The sequence below is a fragment of the Bufo gargarizans genome, chromosome 5 (assembly GCF_014858855.1).
Source record: "Bufo gargarizans isolate SCDJY-AF-19 chromosome 5, ASM1485885v1, whole genome shotgun sequence".
Lineage (NCBI taxonomy): Eukaryota > Metazoa > Chordata > Amphibia > Anura > Bufonidae > Bufo > Bufo gargarizans.
Window position 1 is genome coordinate 14,264,943 of NC_058084.1, and position 21,731 is coordinate 14,286,673.

A 21,731-nucleotide genomic window follows, 5' to 3' on the forward strand; every position below is an offset into this window, starting at 1 on the left:
GGATATTGGATACCTCAATGTCCCACCAGTCACTGTGACCCTGAAGGACCCCAAAGTCCTACCATACAAAGAGACTGGACCCAGTAGCCAGAGAAGCCCCTTCCTGTGTCAGAGGTATCCATGCTGCCAGCTCTCTTCTAAACGTCACATCTGACGTTGTGCTGGGTCATCCCCTCACTATTCTGGCTCCCCATGACATTTCTGCCATCCTCCAGCAGACTCAACCTGAACACCTCACTGCACAGCGCCACCTCCGGCTTCCGTGTAGTTTGCTTCTGCCAGATAATGTCACCATTCAGAGGTGCCGCATCCTCCATCCTGCTGCACTCCTTCCTCTTCCAAGGGGGGAGTATACTGGAGAATCTGAAGATTTTATTGATCTACAGGCACACTCGAGCTGACACCTCTGAGGCCAGAGGAAACACCCTAGCTGATCAAGCAGCAAAGGAAGCAGCAGTGAAAGAGGAAAGAGTCCAGTCAGACCAGATTATGATAACACAGGAAGACCTGGAACAAGAAGAAATCACATGGGACCTCCTGAAACAAATACAGAAACAGGCCACGCCACAAGAAAAATTGGATTGGCTAAAAGAGTCAGCCCAAGAAGAGAAAGAATCTGGACTGTGGACCCAAGGAAAGAGAGCATCTCTGCCCAAAGCTCTCTATCCTCTGATAGCTTCAATAGCTCATGGGCCCACCCACCAATCTAAGACCATCATGAAAGAACTAATAGACAATGGCCCCAGGGATAACCCCTGTCCTGGTGAGGCATACTCAGTCTTGCCTCATCTGTGCGCAGTGCAACCCGGGAAGACCTGAGCCTACACCAAGCAAATGTCTCCCCAAAGCCTAGTACCCGTTCCAAGGGATTCAAATTGACCACATCCAGATGCCAATGTGCCAAGGGTTTCAATATGTGCTAGTAGTGATAGACTTGTTCTCTGGGTGGCCAGAAGCCTACCCCGTCCGAAACCAGACAGCAACCACTACTGCAAAAAACTGATGCAGGAGCTTGTCTGTAGGTTCGGAGTACCTGAGGTCATTGAGAGTGATCAGGGCCCAGCATTCACTGCTAGATTAACCCAAGAAGTCTGGAAGATGGTAGGGTCACACTTAGCCCATCACACACCCTACAGACCCCAAAGCGGCGACAAAGTCAAACGACTGAATGGGGTACTGAAGTCCAAGATGCTGAAAATGACTGGGGAGACAGGGCTCAGTTGGGTACAATGCCTGCCAATAGCACTATTTTCAGTTAGACACACCCCTAGGCCTCCACACCAAATTTTGTTTAGGACACGGCCTAGGATGGGACAGTACTTCCCACAGCAATTGCAAATGCATTATGAATCTGTTGCTAAATATGTGATTGCCCTGAGTAAACAATTGTCTAACATATGTGCACAAGTTTTCTCTTCCATTCCAGATCCTGACTCCCTAGAGGGAATACACACTCTCAAACCTGGAGAGTGGGTGGTGGTCAAGAAACACGTCAGAAACACCCTCGAACCACGATACGAGGGGCCGTACCAGGTGTTGCTGACTACCCCGACCTCTGTGAAACTCGAAGGGAGGCTTACCTGGATCCACGCCTCACATTGTAAAAGAGTAAAGGCTGTCCCGACGACCCTGGAACAATAAGCCATGAGGATTCACATACTGATCATGACTTTGACAGTGGGCATATCTGCAGTGTTCACGCCACTGGGTAATGAATGGGACACTGGGCTAATGTCACATGTTTTCCTAGCTGGACACACTGTTATTGTCTCCAAGTACAAACCAAAGGTATGACATTTAGTCCACACATACACTCAGGTTGCAATGATTCAAAAACAGACAGCCACGTGCAGTGTATTGGTGTAGATGCTGAGAACGGAAAGGATCTGCCCTGTAACAACCGTACTGTACAGGATCTCCTGACAGGTATATTAGCTAACGACACCGAAAGTCAGTCAAAAGGATATGAGTTGGCGAAAGGGACACAATTAGCCAAACTAATTACCCGATTATTCAATAAATAGAAGTTCCAGAAGATATATACTTAGTTTGTGGACACAAAGCATACAAATGGTTATCCCAGAATGTCACAGGACTGTGCACCATCGCCAAGCTTACTCCTGCCACCTTTATAGTACCACACTCTGACATTGGCATAAATGCAGTACCTAAACACACCTTGTATCGTAGGGCCAAAGATAACACACCCAGACCAAATGGCAAGCCACATGTAGTAGAGACGAGCATTACCAACAAAATTGTTAGTTCCATCTTCATATATCCCATGATAGCGCAGATGTGGGATCATCTGGTAGTAGCAACAGACTACCTGGATGACCAAATATGGGAAGTGATGAGACTTATGAATACCTCAAACATTGTGCAAAACCAGTTAATCATTGTCACCAACCAACACACATTAGTTCTAGATTATGCTACAGCTAAAGATGGAGGTATGTGCCAGGTTGTGGGACCCTCTTGTTGCCATTACATAGACCCGCAGGGTAATTTGCAAGTTAAGGTGGGTATAGAGAAAATGGCGGATTTAAGAGATAAATGGCTGGACGCACATAAAGCTGGGAAAGATACATGGTGGTCTGATACCTTCTCTTCCCTTAACCCCAATAACTGGTTCAAAGGTATTGGGGGTTGGCTCATGGGAATTGTCCAGGTAATATTGCAGGTAGATAATCACAGCCTGATGAACGTTTAAAATAAAAAAACAAAGCTTTATTTAAAGTCTGTTTAAAAAGAGGGTGGGGAAACCCATATGTCACAATCTGTGACCATCAGGCAACTAATCTTAGAAATGTATACAGAGAGGGGAGCAAATATCTCTGCACATTAAGAAGATTAGGGTAAGACCCGACTTGCTAGCTGGAATAGCTATGTATCTGCAGGTCGGGATAAATGGACACTAAAGTCAGTGTGAATGGATGCACTATGTGTGTATCATCGGTGATCCTGTAGGATGTATATACACAGATAAGGTTGTGCCACCTGGTATATGTAACCAGGAATGTTCAATACATTAGATCGCACTGCCTCTGTCATATAACAGTCTCAAAGGACTTGCAGCCACTAACTGTAGTGCAGATGACAGATCAGTCTTTAATGTGTATTGCTGATGGTAAATACCTAGGTCACAGCCTTATATCCGCAGCCAGTATTGGCTAAATACAACCACTCAGAGCCAATTGATTAAGCTCCATTCACACACATAAAAGCCAGTATATTTTGGCTCATCCATCCATCACATGCATACTCCAAGGCTGACTAAAGGGTTAAATGCATCTAGTGCAGTCCTGCCTAAAGAGCTGTATCCTGATACAATGTATTAGCTCTACGCGTTTCCACGTGACCTGTTATTATCACGCATCTTCAGGAGCTTATTGTTTGCTAATGTCAAAACAGTAGAGCCGCACTGTGGTGTGCTATGGCTAATGGCGCTGTAATGGCCGCATGCGGCCGATAGAACGCCGAGTTCATATGGACGAGGCCCCGCCCACCAGGAGGCGTGTCCCGGTACCGTATCCAATCAGAAGTAGGGGCGGGCTCTCTAGCTCCGCCCCCTGACCGGCCGATTACGAAATTGATTCCAACACTTCCTGACATGAATTGCGTTATACGCAGTGACAGGGGGAGTGAGATTCGCGGCCCATATACTGTCATTCCAGACCGGAGCAAATCCACACAAGGGGTGCCCTCATGATTCATAACCAGAAAAAAGACAGGTACCGCTCACACCCATGTCGTATGACATCAAAGGGGAGGGGTAAATTACAGCACTGATAGATTCAAAAGAAGCATCACTGTTGCACGCAGCTCAGGTTGGACATGCACATATACTATACATCCAGATTGTATAGATGCACATCGATATGTACATATACAGACCCTATTATACCAAAAATGGAAAAAACAAGATGCAACTTACATCATGTTATGTTATATTTATTAAAGATTTTTTTCTTCCTTTTGTTATTATTAAATTTCAAAGGGCAGCATATACATGTGTGCAGAGCAACTCCAAGGTTTAAATATAAAAGGCAGCATATAGGTATATGCGACTCCAAAATCAGACATGCTCCAATATCAGACGTCCAGCTCTAATGTAGACCATCCCATGTATAATGGGGCTACTGTATTAGATGAAACTGGCGAAAGATATGGACTCGTTGAGCCCTAATGGTTGAACTGTCTGCAACTTGTATGTCCACATCGCTTCTTTTCTTAATAGGGGTATATCAATATCCCCTCCACGGACTGACATCTTTACTAATTCAATCCCTTGTACTTTTAACACATCAGGGTCACCGTCATGCATTTCACATACATGACGTGCCACTGATGTGTCCCGTTTGTTACGGATGTCCGACATGTGTTCGCCGAATCTGCGTCTCAACTCACGTCTTGTTTTGCCGACGTATTGTGACCCACATTGGCAACTGATTAAATACACAACACCCGCAGAAGTACACCTGATAAACGCCCGTATCTTGTACCTTTTATTTGTTATGTGGCTGGTGAAGAATTCTCCTCTCAGGATATTCCTGCAGATGATACACGAGCCACAGGGGAAGGTACCTTTGAGGGTATTTTTTAACCAGGTCTCAGGTTTGGGTTGTGTATATAAACTCTTCACCAAGTGGTCACGTAGATTTGAACTACGTCGGTACGTGATTGAGGGAAACTCTGGAATAAGCTTCCCAATATCTGGGTCAGATTGCAGAATAGACCAGTGATTTTGTAAAATGTCACGAACATTTTTGTGGGCCTTATCAAAAGTTGCGACAATTCTGGGCGTAGAGTCCGCAGTGTTTCTTGGTTTTGGAACCAGCAATTGGGTACGGTCTGTGCTCATGGAGTGATGGAACGCTTGTTTCAAAGCATATTGTGGGTATCCCCGATTGATAAATCGGCCTCTAAGGTCAGATGCAGCAGCCCTAAAATCACCTAGGCCTGAACAGTTCCTCCTGGCCCTGAGGTATTGTCCCTTCGGGATACCTCTTTTCAGGGCCAGGGGATGACCACTCTGCCAGTGTAGAAGGCTGTTAGTCGAGGTTTTTTTCCTAAACAGATTTGTGGTTATCTTTCTGTCAGTGCCGATGGTGATCATCAGGTCCAGAAATGCTATCTGTTGTTCTTGTACCTCAGATGTAAAAAATAAACCCATCTGATTCACATTTAATGCTGCCACAAATGCCGCAAATTGTTCTTGTGTCCCCTTCCACAGGATCAGCACATCATCGATGTACCTGATCCATAGTTGCACCTTCGATGTGTGCTGTTCCATCTCGTCGCCGAACACAACTTCCTTCTCCCACCAGCCCAGGTACAAGTTGGCAAAAGTCGGGGCACAGGGACTGCCCATCGCGACACCCCTGAGCTGGTGGTAGAAGCGTTGGTCGAAGATGAAGACATTGTGGGTGAGGACGAATTCCAGCAGCTGTAGCAAGAAGATGTCGTGCCGGCGACATTGTTCACCTCTCTGTTGGATGAAGGCCTCGACAGCCCTACACCCAAGATCATGGGGTATAGAGCTGTACAAGGCCTCAACATCCAAACTAGTGAGGAGGACACCTTCCTCACACTGTATTCCATCCAGGCGTTGTAGCACATCCATTGTGTCTCGGGCATAGGATGGCAACGACATCACGAATGGACGCAAAATTGCGTCCAAATACGTGCTTACGTTGGCAGTAAGGCCACCTATGCCCGAGACAATGGGTCTGCCCTTCAGTACCGATCCTGCTTTGTGCAGTTTCGGCAGACTGTAAAATGTTGCCACAACCGGGGATTTAGGAAGAAGATAGTCCAATTCATTTTTGCTGATGAGTTTGTCTCCAAAAGCACTATTTAACAAACTCGCCAGCTCATGTCTGAATATGGAGGTAGGGTTAGTTGGAAGACGCTTGTATGTTTTGGGATCCTCAAGCAGGCGGAGACACATTAAACGATAATCCCCCTGCTCCATCACGACAATATTGCCTCCTTTGTCGGAGGGCTTAATAACAATGGACGTGTCCGTCTCCAGTGCTTCCAAGGCCTGTCTTTCAGCTGATGTAAGGTTATCCCTGCCCACAGGTATATCCTCTAATTTTTGGAGGTCCTGTGTGACTACATACAGAAAAGTATCGATAGGGGTGGTATCACTAACCGGGGGAAATATTTTAGATGGATTTCTCAACTCCGTAAATGGACCATCTCCTATCATTTTGTCACCCTCTTCCGATAGACCTGCCAATAGCAGAACGTCTTGCAAATCCTCCACCTCAATACCCAGTTCATGACATCTTCTCCTGTCATGGATTTTAAAAAACTTTTTCCATTTTAATCTGCGTGCAAACAACTGTAAATCTTTAACCCAATTAAATAAGTTAAACTTCTGCAGGGGTACAAACGAGAGTCCTTTCTTCAAAAGACTCATCTCTGTGGTTGAAAGTGTACGTTTGGACAGATTGACAACTTGTAGTTCATCTACTTGGGGAGCTAAGGTAGTTTCTTGTGGCGCAGTAGGTAGTCGGACACTGGAGGGAAGTCTAAAAAACCTCCACGGGAACCTCTCCCTGATCTACCTCCTTGTTGAGAGCCACGTGCTCTACGATTTCCTCGTCTATAACTACCTCGTCCTCTTGTAGATCCACTATTCTGTTCGGCATCCGTGTCACATTCAGAGGACGATACTTCTGTATCCACCTCAGCCGCAACAGGACGTCTAGGTCCAAAATCAAAAATACGGCCCTCCCTAAAGTCACTAATATCTCTATTAAATAGATTATGTTTCCTCTCTTTCACTTGAGAGGTAAAGCGTTCGATGTTCTGCTGTAATAGAGATTCCTTCTTTGTGAAGTCAGTGTGATCCTTGAATTTCTGAGCCTGTGCTACAGCCTCTTTCAATTCAACCTCACTATTAGATAGATGTTTGCGCTCTTCCTCAGCCAATAATTTCATCAAACGAATGGAGCCCGCTATAGACTCCTGTTCCCACCTTTTGAGAAATTCGGGAGAGCGCAATCTTGTGACCGGAAGAATGGTATTTCTCAGGCCCCTTGGCACTATATTATTTTTCAGATAAGTGTCAAGTGTCTGTACTTCCCACCAACATTTAACATGGTTTTTGTACACCCTATTCAAATTCTTAAAAGAAGCAGTGATGCTAGTCTGAATAGACTGTGTGGGTAACTCTTTTTCTGAGAACACCTCACTAGGGTCCCCTAGCCAGGATTCAGAACTCAGGTCATGGGACAAAAAGCCTGCCATTCCCCAGACTAGAATTAATTCGAGTTAAATACAATACACACAAAAACAATTGGATTGATAGACGTTCCTATAATACTTAGATAATCACAGCCTGATGAACGTTTAAAATAAAAAAACAAAGCTTTATTTAAAGTCTGTTTAAAAAGAGGGTGGGGAAACCCATATGTCACAATCTGTGACCATCAGGCAACTAATCTTAGAAATGTATACAGAGAGGGGAGCAAATATCTCTGCACATTAAGAAGATTAGGGTAAGACCCGACTTGCTAGCTGGAATAGCTATGTATCTGCAGGTCGGGATAAATGGACACTAAAGTCAGTGTGAATGGATGCACTATGTGTGTATCATCGGTGATCCTGTAGGATGTATATACACAGATAAGGTTGTGCCACCTGGTATATGTAACCAGGAATGTTCAATACATTAGATCGCACTGCCTCTGTCATATAACAGTCTCAAAGGACTTGCAGCCACTAACTGTAGTGCAGATGACAGATCAGTCTTTAATGTGTATTGCTGATGGTAAATACCTAGGTCACAGCCTTATATCCGCAGCCAGTATTGGCTAAATACAACCACTCAGAGCCAATTGATTAAGCTCCATTCACACACATAAAAGCCAGTATATTTTGGCTCATCCATCCATCACATGCATACTCCAAGGCTGACTAAAGGGTTAAATGCATCTAGTGCAGTCCTGCCTAAAGAGCTGTATCCTGATACAATGTATTAGCTCTACGCGTTTCCACGTGACCTGTTATTATCACGCATCTTCAGGAGCTTATTGTTTGCTAATGTCAAAACAGTAGAGCCGCACTGTGGTGTGCTATGGCTAATGGCGCTGTAATGGCCGCATGCGGCCGATAGAACGCCGAGTTCATATGGACGAGGCCCCGCCCACCAGGAGGCGTGTCCCGGTACCGTATCCAATCAGAAGTAGGGGCGGGCTCTCTAGCTCCGCCCCCTGACCGGCCGATTACGAAATTGATTCCAACACTTCCTGACATGAATTGCGTTATACGCAGTGACAGGGGGAGTGAGATTCGCGGCCCATATACTGTCATTCCAGACCGGAGCAAATCCACACAAGGGGTGCCCTCATGATTCATAACCAGAAAAAAGACAGGTACCGCTCACACCCATGTCGTATGACATCAAAGGGGAGGGGTAAATTACAGCACTGATAGATTCAAAAGAAGCATCACTGTTGCACGCAGCTCAGGTTGGACATGCACATATACTATACATCCAGATTGTATAGATGCACATCGATATGTACATATACAGACCCTATTATACCAAAAATGGAAAAAACAAGATGCAACTTACATCATGTTATGTTATATTTATTAAAGATTTTTTTCTTCCTTTTGTTATTATTAAATTTCAAAGGGCAGCATATACATGTGTGCAGAGCAACTCCAAGGTTTAAATATAAAAGGCAGCATATAGGTATATGCGACTCCAAAATCAGACATGCTCCAATATCAGACGTCCAGCTCTAATGTAGACCATCCCATGTATAATGGGGCTACTGTATTAGATGAAACTGGCGAAAGATATGGACTCGTTGAGCCCTAATGGTTGAACTGTCTGCAACTTGTATGTCCACATCGCTTCTTTTCTTAATAGGGGTATATCAATATCCCCTCCACGGACTGACATCTTTACTAATTCAATCCCTTGTACTTTTAACACATCAGGGTCACCGTCATGCATTTCACATACATGACGTGCCACTGATGTGTCCCGTTTGTTACGGATGTCCGACATGTGTTCGCCGAATCTGCGTCTCAACTCACGTCTTGTTTTGCCGACGTATTGTGACCCACATTGGCAACTGATTAAATACACAACACCCGCAGAAGTACACCTGATAAACGCCCGTATCTTGTACCTTTTATTTGTTATGTGGCTGGTGAAGAATTCTCCTCTCAGGATATTCCTGCAGATGATACACGAGCCACAGGGGAAGGTACCTTTGAGGGTATTTTTTAACCAGGTCTCAGGTTTGGGTTGTGTATATAAACTCTTCACCAAGTGGTCACGTAGATTTGAACTACGTCGGTACGTGATTGAGGGAAACTCTGGAATAAGCTTCCCAATATCTGGGTCAGATTGCAGAATAGACCAGTGATTTTGTAAAATGTCACGAACATTTTTGTGGGCCTTATCAAAAGTTGCGACAATTCTGGGCGTAGAGTCCGCAGTGTTTCTTGGTTTTGGAACCAGCAATTGGGTACGGTCTGTGCTCATGGAGTGATGGAACGCTTGTTTCAAAGCATATTGTGGGTATCCCCGATTGATAAATCGGCCTCTAAGGTCAGATGCAGCAGCCCTAAAATCACCTAGGCCTGAACAGTTCCTCCTGGCCCTGAGGTATTGTCCCTTCGGGATACCTCTTTTCAGGGCCAGGGGATGACCACTCTGCCAGTGTAGAAGGCTGTTAGTCGAGGTTTTTTTCCTAAACAGATTTGTGGTTATCTTTCTGTCAGTGCCGATGGTGATCATCAGGTCCAGAAATGCTATCTGTTGTTCTTGTACCTCAGATGTAAAAAATAAACCCATCTGATTCACATTTAATGCTGCCACAAATGCCGCAAATTGTTCTTGTGTCCCCTTCCACAGGATCAGCACATCATCGATGTACCTGATCCATAGTTGCACCTTCGATGTGTGCTGTTCCATCTCGTCGCCGAACACAACTTCCTTCTCCCACCAGCCCAGGTACAAGTTGGCAAAAGTCGGGGCACAGGGACTGCCCATCGCGACACCCCTGAGCTGGTGGTAGAAGCGTTGGTCGAAGATGAAGACATTGTGGGTGAGGACGAATTCCAGCAGCTGTAGCAAGAAGATGTCGTGCCGGCGACATTGTTCACCTCTCTGTTGGATGAAGGCCTCGACAGCCCTACACCCAAGATCATGGGGTATAGAGCTGTACAAGGCCTCAACATCCAAACTAGTGAGGAGGACACCTTCCTCACACTGTATTCCATCCAGGCGTTGTAGCACATCCATTGTGTCTCGGGCATAGGATGGCAACGACATCACGAATGGACGCAAAATTGCGTCCAAATACGTGCTTACGTTGGCAGTAAGGCCACCTATGCCCGAGACAATGGGTCTGCCCTTCAGTACCGATCCTGCTTTGTGCAGTTTCGGCAGACTGTAAAATGTTGCCACAACCGGGGATTTAGGAAGAAGATAGTCCAATTCATTTTTGCTGATGAGTTTGTCTCCAAAAGCACTATTTAACAAACTCGCCAGCTCATGTCTGAATATGGAGGTAGGGTTAGTTGGAAGACGCTTGTATGTTTTGGGATCCTCAAGCAGGCGGAGACACATTAAACGATAATCCCCCTGCTCCATCACGACAATATTGCCTCCTTTGTCGGAGGGCTTAATAACAATGGACGTGTCCGTCTCCAGTGCTTCCAAGGCCTGTCTTTCAGCTGATGTAAGGTTATCCCTGCCCACAGGTATATCCTCTAATTTTTGGAGGTCCTGTGTGACTACATACAGAAAAGTATCGATAGGGGTGGTATCACTAACCGGGGGAAATATTTTAGATGGATTTCTCAACTCCGTAAATGGACCATCTCCTATCATTTTGTCACCCTCTTCCGATAGACCTGCCAATAGCAGAACGTCTTGCAAATCCTCCACCTCAATACCCAGTTCATGACATCTTCTCCTGTCATGGATTTTAAAAAACTTTTTCCATTTTAATCTGCGTGCAAACAACTGTAAATCTTTAACCCAATTAAATAAGTTAAACTTCTGCAGGGGTACAAACGAGAGTCCTTTCTTCAAAAGACTCATCTCTGTGGTTGAAAGTGTACGTTTGGACAGATTGACAACTTGTAGTTCATCTACTTGGGGAGCTAAGGTAGTTTCTTGTGGCGCAGTAGGTAGTCGGACACTGGAGGGAAGTCTAAAAAACCTCCACGGGAACCTCTCCCTGATCTACCTCCTTGTTGAGAGCCACGTGCTCTACGATTTCCTCGTCTATAACTACCTCGTCCTCTTGTAGATCCACTATTCTGTTCGGCATCCGTGTCACATTCAGAGGACGATACTTCTGTATCCACCTCAGCCGCAACAGGACGTCTAGGTCCAAAATCAAAAATACGGCCCTCCCTAAAGTCACTAATATCTCTATTAAATAGATTATGTTTCCTCTCTTTCACTTGAGAGGTAAAGCGTTCGATGTTCTGCTGTAATAGAGATTCCTTCTTTGTGAAGTCAGTGTGATCCTTGAATTTCTGAGCCTGTGCTACAGCCTCTTTCAATTCAACCTCACTATTAGATAGATGTTTGCGCTCTTCCTCAGCCAATAATTTCATCAAACGAATGGAGCCCGCTATAGACTCCTGTTCCCACCTTTTGAGAAATTCGGGAGAGCGCAATCTTGTGACCGGAAGAATGGTATTTCTCAGGCCCCTTGGCACTATATTATTTTTCAGATAAGTGTCAAGTGTCTGTACTTCCCACCAACATTTAACATGGTTTTTGTACACCCTATTCAAATTCTTAAAAGAAGCAGTGATGCTAGTCTGAATAGACTGTGTGGGTAACTCTTTTTCTGAGAACACCTCACTAGGGTCCCCTAGCCAGGATTCAGAACTCAGGTCATGGGACAAAAAGCCTGCCATTCCCCAGACTAGAATTAATTCGAGTTAAATACAATACACACAAAAACAATTGGATTGATAGACGTTCCTATAATACTTAGATAATCACAGCCTGATGAACGTTTAAAATAAAAAAACAAAGCTTTATTTAAAGTCTGTTTAAAAAGAGGGTGGGGAAACCCATATGTCACAATCTGTGACCATCAGGCAACTAATCTTAGAAATGTATACAGAGAGGGGAGCAAATATCTCTGCACATTAAGAAGATTAGGGTAAGACCCGACTTGCTAGCTGGAATAGCTATGTATCTGCAGGTCGGGATAAATGGACACTAAAGTCAGTGTGAATGGATGCACTATGTGTGTATCATCGGTGATCCTGTAGGATGTATATACACAGATAAGGTTGTGCCACCTGGTATATGTAACCAGGAATGTTCAATACATTAGATCGCACTGCCTCTGTCATATAACAGTCTCAAAGGACTTGCAGCCACTAACTGTAGTGCAGATGACAGATCAGTCTTTAATGTGTATTGCTGATGGTAAATACCTAGGTCACAGCCTTATATCCGCAGCCAGTATTGGCTAAATACAACCACTCAGAGCCAATTGATTAAGCTCCATTCACACACACAAAAGCCAGTATATTTTGGCTCATCCATCCATCACATGCATACTCCAAGGCTGACTAAAGGGTTAAATGCATCTAGTGCAGTCCTGCCTAAAGAGCTGTATCCTGATACAATGTATTAGCTCTACGCGTTTCCACGTGACCTGTTATTATCACGCATCTTCAGGAGCTTATTGTTTGCTAATGTCAAAACAGTAGAGCCGCACTGTGGTGTGCTATGGCTAATGGCGCTGTAATGGCCGCATGCGGCCGATAGAACGCCGAGTTCATATGGACGAGGCCCCGCCCACCAGGAGGCGTGTCCCGGTACCGTATCCAATCAGAAGTAGGGGCGGGCTCTCTAGCTCCGCCCCCTGACCGGCCGATGCCGAAATTGATTCCAACACTTCCTGACATGAATTGCGTTATACGCAGTGACAGGGGGAGTGAGATTCGCGGCCCATATACTGTCATTCCAGACCGGAGCAAATCCACACAAGGGGTGCCCTCATGATTCATAACCAGAAAAAAGACAGGTACCGCTCACACCCATGTCGTATGACATCAAAGGGGAGGGGTAAATTACAGCACTGATAGATTCAAAATATTGCAGGTAGCCCTAATAATATTGGTGATATATGTAGTGATTAAGCTCGTTCTTATTTGTGTGACCCGCTTTTCAAAAAGAATGAAGAAAACTGATGAACGACCTATTATGCTCCTCTACGATGAGGAAGGACAGAAGGAAACATCGTTCAACACAGCTCCCCCTCCTCACAATGATGCCTGGCTGAGATAGGGTGAGATGAATCCCAGGGTATTACCACAAGTCCGAGCAACCGGGAGCCTACCTATAAGGGGTAGGTTGTCGCCACTGCGGGTGAAGAGGATACGAATGGTATGCCCAGGGGATTCGCTAGGCGAAGGGAAAGTCTACAATCAAGTCTCCAAGGGGGGACTGTTATGGACTATAGATACAAAATGGATACTTGCTTGTTGAGCTAAGATGGCGGCCAGGCATTCTGCCAACACCTATAAACTAGAATCTTACTTTGTGTTTTTATCATGTGTTTCTTTGTGGTTTCCGTTCAGCTCAAGCAAGCAGTTACAAAGAAAGAAGTAGTAACGGTTTCACCCAGGAACAAGGGGGGGGAGTGAGGAGGAATTTCCTCTGGCCGTCAAGGTTACAGAAAAGTAGAGAGTTCATAGCCAATAGAAAATATATACTTTATCTTTCACCCCCCCCTCACTCCCTCCTCTCATGAAACCCATGTTGTTTTCAGAAATAAACCAGAGATACTGATTAACTCCATGTAGTGAGTTGTCTGTCTGATCTCTCCGTGCACGTATCTTAATTAATTTGGAGCAGTACATCAACCGAACTGGCAGCTTGGCCAGAACCAGAACAATTGCTCCGAGGATTAATAATATATATATAGTTTTTAATCACATACAGCTCAAATCTAAACCCCCAGCTGTCTCCAGTCCAGGGAGCATTTTGCCCAGCGCAGTAGTACTGAAGGCAAGGGACGCCTGCCGAAACTGAGGCCTCAGGGGAAGGTAAGCAGGCCTCCGTGGGGGACATTTACATGGGAAAACCTGAGAAGGGGGAGGGAGCAGGAATGGGGCCTTGGCGTTTTCTGCCCCCCTGGCTCCAGCCGGGTCACCAGCTTGGTGAGGGTAGCTACACTGGTAACAGATGGGACTTAGCGGAGGCCGGACCTGGTGACGGGATACAGAGGCTTTAGGAACCTCTGGTCCTCCTTGCCTTCTGGAGATCGGGAACGAGCAGCGGGCTTGGGGACCCCCTGGACTCCCGTCTCTTGGGTGGGAACGCAGGCAGCTTGGAGACTGCCAGCAGCCCAGCTAAAGGAAAGAAAAAGAGAAAAATGAAAAGAAAAAAAATCAACAGACCTGCAAAGCAGGGAGGTCTGCCTCCTATGGACACTAAGCTAAAACTGATTAGCTCAGTGTCTGCAGGAGGGGTATAGCTGAGGGGAGGAGCTAACATATTTTTTGCTTCGTGTCGCCTCCTAGTGGCAGCTGCTATACCCGTGGTCTTCTGTGTCCCCCAATGATACAAGCGAGAAAGAAGACTTTTATTCTATATGCAACTGAGGGCTTCGGTTGAAGTAGGGGCGGGGCCTAAACCCCTTTCCAGTCCTGGCCACACCACTTGCATCAGTAAAATCAATGGAAGGAACTTCTGAGGCGTTACATAAACTTTGGGGCAGATTAACGTAGACTGGCGATTCACAGACCAGTCTAAACACAATGCACAAAGTCAGTGCACCGGAAAATCACATCTACGGCTACGGTGAGCCGGCGCAGGTCGGCGCTAGAGCTCTTGCAGGGTTCTGAAGGAAATTAACCACTTCATTACCGGACGATTTTCTGTTTTTGCGTTTTCATTTTTTACTCCCCGCCGTCCCAGGGCCATAACTTATTTTTTTTTCAATTCACATATCCCTCTGGAGGCTTGTTTTCGTGGGACGAGTTTTACTTTCAAATGGCAACATTTAATATTCCATAGGATGCAGCGGAAAAAAATCTAAAATGTGGTTGAATTGGAAAAAATATGCAATTCCGCCAGTCTTAAATTTTACGGTATTTATTAAGCGGTAAAACTGACTCATCAGTACGATTACAATTAGACCACATTTCTATTATTTTTCTTGTGTGTTAATCATGGGTAAAAAATTTATAAAAACTTTGGGGAAAAAATGCTATTTTCATATAACAGAGCTGTGTGGGGGGCTCATTCTTTGCAGGACGATCTGTACTTTTCATTGATACCATTTTGGAGTGTCTATGACTTTTTCTTAAAATTTTTTTGGGGGGGGAGGTAAAGCAACAACAAACAAAAAAACTGCGAATTATGCCATTCACCAAATGAGATAAATACTTTAAACATGTAATTATATGGGCATTTTCAGACACAGCAATGCCTACAATGTTTATTTATTTTTTACTGTTTATTAATTTTTATTTTCATTTTGGGGAAAGGGGGATGATTTGAATTTTTATATATTTTTTTAAACTTTTTTGTAACGTTTTTTGGGGCAATCATTCATTACATTTATTTTTATCCATTACTGAATCCCATTGCGGTGCTGCCACCTGCAGGGCTGCACTGGGATATACCAGTAACAGGTCAAGAAGCCTTGTACAGGCTCTGGCCTATTACTACTAAGGAACACCTTCCCCGATCACAGCCAGGGGAAGGCGATCCTGCACGGGAAGTGCGCGCTTCAAGTTTTTTTTTTTTTTCAGATACCGTAGTCACATATGAACATGGCATCTGATGGGTTAAACGGCAGTATTGACGATTGCAGATATCAGCCCCGGGTGCGTACTGTGTGAAACAGCAGGCGCCTGGCAGCTATGGTGCCCATTCAGCTCTGGAGTGGGAGCCATCTTTAAAGACACTGTACCCCACACACTTATAAAAATCAGTGGAAAACCACAAAAAAAAAAAGAAAAAAAAAAGGACAGGAGTGCTGGCCATCAGGATAGACCAATCTGTGGTCCTCCAGCTGATGCAAAACTACAACTCCCAGCATGCCATCATGGCTGTAGGCTGTCCAGGCATGCTGGGAGTTGCAGTTTTGAAACAGCTGGAGGGCCGCAGGTTGGGCAATCCTGGGATAGGCCATCAATATCTGATCAGTGGGGAACTAGCTCCAGCATCGGAAGGAGGCACCAGAACTCCACAGCTCCCTCCATTGTGTAGTGGACAGAGCTGGTTACTACACAATGGATGGAGCTGAGGAGTTCCGGAGCCAACGCTATTGCAGAACAGCTGATCGGCAGGAGTGCGGGGAGTCGGACCCCCTCCAATCATATATTGAGAGCCTAATTCTGAGGGAAGGCCATCAACACAAAAATCTTGGAAAAACCATTTAATATTTTTCCCCATCATAAAATGGTACAAATCTAGTTTTTTATATGTTTACACTGCGCAGATTCATGATTTATTCCAGTCCATGACTGATCGCTCATCTCTTACCTCCCAGCCACACAAAGTCATTGACGGCTCGCAGGAGCTCCACAGCCATGTGATAATGGACGAGGGCGTCCTGCAGCATCCCGGCCTGCAGGCTTAAATCCCCCACGTGTTTCCGCATACGACCCTGACACCGCTTCTTGTAATGCCTACAGGAGAACGAGCAACATGACAGGTTACATACGTGTACAACATGGAGACGCTGAAGAGAGAGAGCAGCCGACAGACGTGAAGGACAAGTAATGCTGTATAAAGGACCAGAGCTACACTCACAATGCTGCAGGCATCAGAGCCGAAAACCCAGCAATCCCTGCATGTTCAGTGTCTGCACAAAGCTTGTAAGTGGGGAAAACTAGAGGATATTGTAATGTAATGTACACAGTGACTGCACCAGCAGAATAGTGAGTGCAGCTCCGGAGTAAAATACAGGATGTAACTCAGGATCAGTACAGGATAAGTAATGTATGTACACAGTGACTGCACCGGCAGAATAGTGAGTGCAGCTCTGGAGTATAATACAGGCTGTAACTCAGGGTCAGTACAGGATAAGTAATGTATGTACACAGTGACTGCACCAGCAGAATAGTGAGTGCAGCTCTGGAGTATAATACAGGATATAACTCAGGATCAGTACAGGATAAGTAATGTAATGTATGTACACAGTGACTGCACCAGCAGAATAGTGATTGCAGCTCTGGAGTATAATACAGGGTGTAACTCAGGATCAGTACAGGATAAGCAATGTAATGTATGTACACAGTGACTGCACCAGCAGAATAGTGAGTGCAGCTCTGGAGTATAATACAGGATGTATCCCAGGATCAGTACAGGATAAGTAATGTAATGTATGTACACAGTGACTGCACCAGCAGAATAGTGAGTGCAGCTCTGGAGTATAATACAGGATGTAACTCAGGATCAGTACAGGATAAGTAATGTAATGTATGTCCACAGTGACTGCACCAGCAGAATAGTGAGTGCAGCTCTGGAGTATAATACAGGATGTAACTCAGGATCAGTACAGGATAAGTAATGTAATGTATGTACACAGTGACTGCACCAGCAGAATAGTGAGTGCAGCTCTGGAGTATAATACAGGATATAACTCAGGATCAGCACAGCATAAGTAATGTAATGCACAGTGACTGCACCAGCAGAATAGTGAGTGCAGCTCTGGAGTATAATACAGGATATAACTCAGGATCAGTACAGGATAAGTAATGTATGTACACAGTGACTGCACCAGCAGAATAGTGAGTGCAGCTCTGGAGTATAATACAGGATATAACTCAGGATCAGTACAGGATAAGTAATGTATGTACACAGTGACTGCACCAGCAGAATAGTGAGTGCAGCTCTGGAGTATAATACAGGATGTAACTCAGGATCAGTACAGGATAAGTAATGTAATGTATGTACACAGTGACTGCACCAGCAGAATAGTGAGTGCAGCTCTGGAGTATAATACAGGACATAACTCTCAGTACAGTACAGGATAAGTAATGTAATGTATGTAGGATTTACTTAAAGGGGTTCTCCGGGCTTTTGATATTAATGACCTTTCCTCAGAATAGGTCCCACCCGCCAATTAGCTGTATGAAGGGAAGGTGCGCGAGTGCCGTCCACCTTCTCACTTCCTGCCCAGTGCTGCTATTTCTACAGCAAGCATGAAGAGAGGCGGCACGCGATCACTCCACGCGCCTTCCCTTCATACAGCTGATCAGCGGGGGTGTCGGACCCCCGCCGATCTGATATTGATGACCTATTCTGAGGATAGGTCATTTATATATTAAAAGCCCGGAGAACCCCTTTAACCTTTACACAGTCTAGACCTGCACCAAATTTATCACAGGGGCTGAATCTGGATGATAATTCTGGTGCAGGATTTTTTGTCTAAATTTTTACCAACTATTCATTTACTTATCTAGTGAGACAGAATTTTTACGCTAACTTTATTGTGCATGTCAGGTCACTCCCCCTTCCTGGGAAAGCCACACCCATTTACTGGTAAGCCACACCCCTTGAGCTCGGCATAGAGGCTTCCTGCAGAACTAGATGCATGGACATTAGTAATGTGGGCCGGTGACTCAGCCGCACAACGTAGACGTCTCTGGTCGGATTCTACCCTCCTTTGCAGCATGTTTGTTGGGTAGAGCCCCTAACAGTCCACAACGCATCCGGCGAGACACAACCATCTGCACGAACCTGCTGTCCGGATCCAGCCCCACAAAATCCTTCTTCTCATACGGCACATAGAGCAGCGGGATCTTCTCCCCGGACTTCTCGCTGGTCCTGTCCAGCCTTTTGCTCTCCAACACAATGTGCAAGGACTGGATGAAGTCCTCCACCTGCTTCTCCACGGACTCACAGTCGTCGTAGCTGGGGTAGAAGGCTCTGTCGGTCCGGGACTGATCGGCCGGCTCTTCCTTCAGCCCAAATACAAAGAGCCTGAAGTCGTACAGGGTGGAGCTGTAGACCTCCTTGTTCTGCTCGTATTTCCGGAATATGGGGGGCAGCTCGTTAGGGAGGCCGCATTCAGCCACACAGATGAGGCCCACCACCTTCCGATGGGTCTGGAAGTCTCCCCAGTCGTTGTTCTCCACCAGGTACTGATGCCGATAGCGGATGTACAGGACGCGCTGAGAGTTGTTGACGTTCACCTGAGACACTGAGGAGATGCGCTTGTAGATCTTGAAGAAATTCTCACTTTTTAAGACCCCCACGTACTGGACCACCACCAGGAGGGTCTGGTGGTCCTCGGCACATTGCATGTAATCTGGGACACTCATTCTGCCACGTGAAGCTCCTGTGAAGAGAGAAGAATGGTGAGGACCCTGAAGAGAGTCGGGGGGGGGGGCCCAAAACAATCGTCTTCAGGGCCACATTATCAAGTCATCTGCCTATTGCAATACACAATGTACATGGGCCCTAAAATATGTGTCTCACTGGTGCCGGGGGCCCTTGTGCTGAACAGGTACGGTCATACAATGAGAAGATACCTATAGGCATACCAAGCTACATGGAGTCTTAAACACAGGGGATCCTGATGCAGGACTTGGGGCCCCAAAAATAAAAGGGGTGAAAAAATTATGTGCCCAGCCCCCCCCCCCCCAAAAAAAATGGGGGGGGGGCCCCGACTCCAGATCTACTGGGCCACAAAATATTGCATATGGTTATATGACCCAGACAGACTGAGCCGGTCGCAAAGCAACAGAAGTCCCCTAATGAATGCATAAAATACCGGGCCCTATACCAAGAATGACGGGCCTGCATGGTACCCAGGGTCAATATGACCACCAGGGGCCAATTATAGCAGAACTGCTGGGGGCACCTACTGCAAGATATATGGGCTCCTGTGTGAATGGTATTCTCAGGGGCCCCACAATACAACATATAAATTCCCTGACAGTAGAGGCTAAACTGTCCTTATAGCTGGGTATAGGTGCAGGGGCCACATAACATCAGTACCTGGGGCCCCAAGTGATGTATTACCATGTACATACATCCCTCAGAAGCAGACTATATACATGTCAGGTGTATAGGTCCTATATAGAGAACCAAGGACAAAACAATGGCTCCAAATGTATGGACTAAGGAGACACAGAGGGGCCCCTGATGACGCCGCGTGCAGAGAGGCAGCGAACAGCAGGGGGCAGCACAGGCAGCAGCTGCCAATCACCCACCTGTCTCTCAGCTCCTCTCTCCCAACACTGCCTGCCACTTCCTGCTTCCGAACGAGGAGGAGCTGGTCGGCCACGCCCACAACTCGACCGAGAAAGGGGGGGGTATAATTATAAAGGCAACTCTCCCTCCAACCGAAGAAGGTGGAGACCGTCACTGATCACACCCAGACATTCTATAACTATCGCTTACTTAACCAGGAACCAAGAAGCTGCGTTTTTATAAATGATAATAAATCAGTACCCCCCTTATGTTATGAAGAAAATGGTACGTTCCATAGCTTGACGATTGGAGCAGCTCAGCCAGCTCCCAGCTTGTTGTTTTGACAATGAGCCAATCATATTTTAGCAAGGAACGCGTCACCAGTTACCAGGACTATTAAGAGCAGAGGGAAACAGGGCAGAGACGGCGCTGAACTCTAGATGGCGCTGTAGATCAGTAACATTTTCTTGATATTTAGCTTTTTTTTCTTCTTTTGTGCCTTTTGATCTGTGGGTCTCTGTTCACACTGGGAGACATCATCTTAACCAGATAAATACTGATCCATTTCCCTGATCACAGGCATTAGCATATGCGTCCTTGAAAGCCAGAATGCTTTTTCTGTCTGGTTATAGAAATAATTTTAGCGAAGCTTTATTTTTATGTCATTTTAAGTTTACATTTTCTATACCCTGGAAATGTAAAAGAAAAAAAAAGAAAAAACGATAGGTCATTTTTTTTTGTTTAAAAACGCCAGGTGCAACTAAAATAAGTCACTTTTCCATATTGGTCAATTTAATACATAGGATGAATGGGGTAAGGCTGCTTTCACACTAGCGTTAAAATTTTCCGGTATTGGGGCTGTCATAGGGTCTCAATACTGGGGAAAACGCTTCAGCTTTGTCCCCATCCTTTTGTCAATGGGGACAGAACAGAGTGCGCCAAAATGCATTCCGTTCCCATACCGGAGAGCAGCACGCTCCAGTTTTCTTTCCGTCATGGGATGCGGAGGAAGACGGATCCGTCATGACCCACAATGCAAGTCAATGGGGACGGAGCCGTTTTCTCTGACACAATAGAAAATGGATCCGCCCCCCATTGACTTTCAGTGGAGTTCATGACGGATCCATCTTGGCGATGTTACAGATAATACAACCGGATCCGTCCATAACAGATGCTGACGGTTCCGCTATTAAGATCCGCCATAGGGTCTCAATAGCGGAAGAAAACGCTTCAGTTTTGTCCCCATTCACTGTCAATGGGGACAAAACTGAACAGAACAAAGCGGAGTGCTCCAGAATGCATTCCGTTCCATTTGGTTGCGTCCCCGATCGCGGACAAAAAAACACTGCAAGCAGCGTTTTTCTGTCCACGATGTGGGGCGGAGCAAGACGGATCCGTCCTGACACACAATGTAAGGGCTCATGCACACAAACATATATTCTTTCCTTGTCAGTTCAGTTTTTTTTGCGGACCGTATACGGAACCATTAATTTCAATGGGTCCGCAAAAAAAACACGAAAGTTACTCAGTGTGCATTCCGTTTCCGTATGTC

The 21,731-nt window shown here is 45.7% G+C and overlaps 1 protein-coding gene across 1 annotated transcript in view; it reads right to left on the bottom strand.

Annotated features, from left to right (window-relative positions):
- LOC122939273 (trafficking protein particle complex subunit 9-like) overlaps positions 1 to 20,243 on the bottom strand; it is an 80,201-nt gene extending 59,958 nt beyond the window's left edge. The window contains 3 exon segments of the mRNA XM_044295344.1: positions 16,520 to 16,665; positions 18,722 to 19,322; positions 20,200 to 20,243. Coding sequence (XP_044151279.1) covers positions 16,520 to 16,665; positions 18,722 to 19,305 — 730 coding nt within the window. The 5' untranslated portion in view covers positions 19,306 to 19,322; positions 20,200 to 20,243.
- Positions 20,244 to 21,731: the final 1,488 nt, after the last annotated feature.